Raw genomic sequence first — 2,395 nt, 5'->3', positions numbered from 1 at the left:
AGCTTGGTTGGTGTCTACCGTATTGCTCATCTGGGCTCTACTCAGTATGGTTTCATTGTCAGGATCTGAAAGCAAAATCGGCAAGATCTTTTATCTTTTTTGCACAACAAGAACAGCAACTTACTGGCACAACTGATACACAGAGCACATGTATACAAGGACAAGCACTTGAAGAACATCTTATTTATGTTATATTCACTGTTAACTTACTGGTTGAAATTTAGTCTCGTTTGTGATTTAGGAACAACAGAGTGAAAAGCGTGCACCAAAAGGTGGATGTATAATATGACCTGACATGTTTCTCTCTATTTCTGTCCTTCTTGATTCCTGAAAGCACCAAAGCAACGAGTGCTATCATACCAATTTTCAGCCAGATTTAAGCATATTCTGAAAATTTATCATTGGTTTAAATGATGTATTGAGTAGGGATAGAATTACTCACATGCTTAAAATTAAGCTTATGTGGAATACTTTCTGGAAGCAGCATACCATTCTAAAGCTTTAATTTGGTAGCACACTGCTTGTTATCCCCTTCATAGCTACAAGACCGAGCCCTGCAATTCTATTTATAAAGCCTCTTCGCTAATGTTTCCAGTAAATTAGTGACTAATGGAGCTCCTTACAGCTACTACATACTGGATATTAGCGCCATCAGATGCAATAGCGCATCACAGAACTACATGTATGAAAGTTACAATGAATGATAGAACTTTTGGATTAGATTGGTTTTTGGCTTATATTGAATAATTTTTTCAAACAGGCATAGACATAACATCCTCTTTTTTCCTCAGAGCTCGTGCCAAAAAAAATAGTAAGTTTGCAAATGGGTATTAAGCAATGCCAGATATTTTCTGGGTTTGTTTTAACAAATTAACCCTTTGTGTTCTTTTCTGATGTCCAAATAATTGTATTGGAAGCAGATGTTCCACCAAAATTGACATGATCAGAAGACGTTATGCTTACTTATTAACATACTGTTTAATATTCACTACAACCTGTTTTAAAGGACAACAATGTGTTAACATTTAAGCCAGGGGGGATTTCTGTACACTATGTAGTGCTTGATGCAGCTTGTTTATGCAACAGTCTGACAGATACAATTAATCTCATGAAAACGACCAGAGTACAGCATAATGGCAAATTATTTTTAAAGTAATAGAACACACTTTCCCTTTGAAAATCAGAACTTAATTAAATCATATAACTTCAAGATGCAGAGAAAAGCTCTAAAGGAATGAAGCTCATTCCGGGGGACAGTTGAATGAAAAAATGGTAGATTGTATACAGAGAGAATAATAGGATAATCTCTAAACAAGAGAAAGAACTAAGAAATACCTCCAACAAATGCATCTCCAGCTCCATTGGTATCCACAATTTCACTCTGATCACTCACCAACACGGGGAAAGTAGTCACTTCATTTTCTATAGTGGAAAGGGAGAATAAAACATGAGTTACTTGCAAATATGACTGCGAAAAGCACAATGAACAGTGAAAATCAAAACAATTCAAAACAGGAGCTCTGACCTTTAACATGGCAATTTGGATACAAATAGATTTGGTTTAAAAATATCTCTGTATTTACTGCATAAGGATATGGGAACACACTTGATCAAGCTATTTGTTGTGGACATTTTCATTAATTACTTCCAGCATTATTTCTTTTCCTTATCTCCTATTATCAAGGGCAAGAGAAAAAAAGTAAACCAGGAAGAGCAACATAAACCACCTGGGCATATGGACAAGACTAAGAAAAATCCATCCTGCCAAAACCAGTGCTTACTATTAGTTGCAGAGAGGTGATGCAGTCTCCAGAATGGCCAATCTAAGCTTTGATAAGTTCAAGAGAAATGGCTGCATTGTAAAACCCCAAATGTACATGAACTAACTAAAATAAAGCTGTGAAATAAAAGCAGGAACTACTGTAAATAAAAATTCTCTCAAATTATATATTTTTAAAAAACACATATATGTAAGTAGACTTGCAACTTGCCATCTGACTAGATGTGGTTTCAAGATTTCAATGACTTCACCCTCTTCCTTAGTATTTCTTAAAAAAAAAAAGAAAAAAAAAATTCCTTCTCTGCAGCTCCCTGCCCTCTACTGGCACTCATTAAACCTATTGCAATAGGTGGATACTCAGCATCTTCACCTCCAGTTCACTGCCACACCACAGTTCAACATAATTACACCACTTAGGTATGATAACTTTAGAGTTCTAGGGTTATAAATTTAATATATGCCACTAATTAATCAGCTATAGCTTTCCAGGTGGTAATGTCATAATGACGTGATAAAAATATAATTACCACCTTGTCACAATACCTTGTTAAAGTGTAAATTACCCCTGTAACAGAGCCAATGGAAGTTCTGCCTCTGGTAGTCAGTATGCATTAA

General features: G+C 35.5%; 1 protein-coding gene across 1 annotated transcript in view; it reads right to left on the bottom strand.

The window, feature by feature from the left end:
- Positions 1–2,395, bottom strand: part of ADK (adenosine kinase) — a gene marked incomplete at its 5' end in the record, with an annotated part of 46,689 nt that overhangs the window by 15,362 nt on the left and 28,932 nt on the right. Inside the window, one exon of the mRNA XM_010171523.1 lies at positions 1,336–1,422. Within this exon, the coding sequence (XP_010169825.1) occupies positions 1,336–1,422 (87 nt within the window). The remainder of the gene's footprint in view (positions 1–1,335; positions 1,423–2,395) is intronic.

Source organism: Antrostomus carolinensis, unplaced genomic scaffold, assembly GCF_000700745.2.
Source record: "Antrostomus carolinensis isolate BGI_N321 unplaced genomic scaffold, ASM70074v2 scaffold49607, whole genome shotgun sequence".
Taxonomy (NCBI): domain Eukaryota; kingdom Metazoa; phylum Chordata; class Aves; order Caprimulgiformes; family Caprimulgidae; genus Antrostomus; species Antrostomus carolinensis.
The sequence above is the reverse complement of the archived record's forward strand: the minus strand, read 5'-3'. Positions and strand labels throughout refer to the sequence as shown.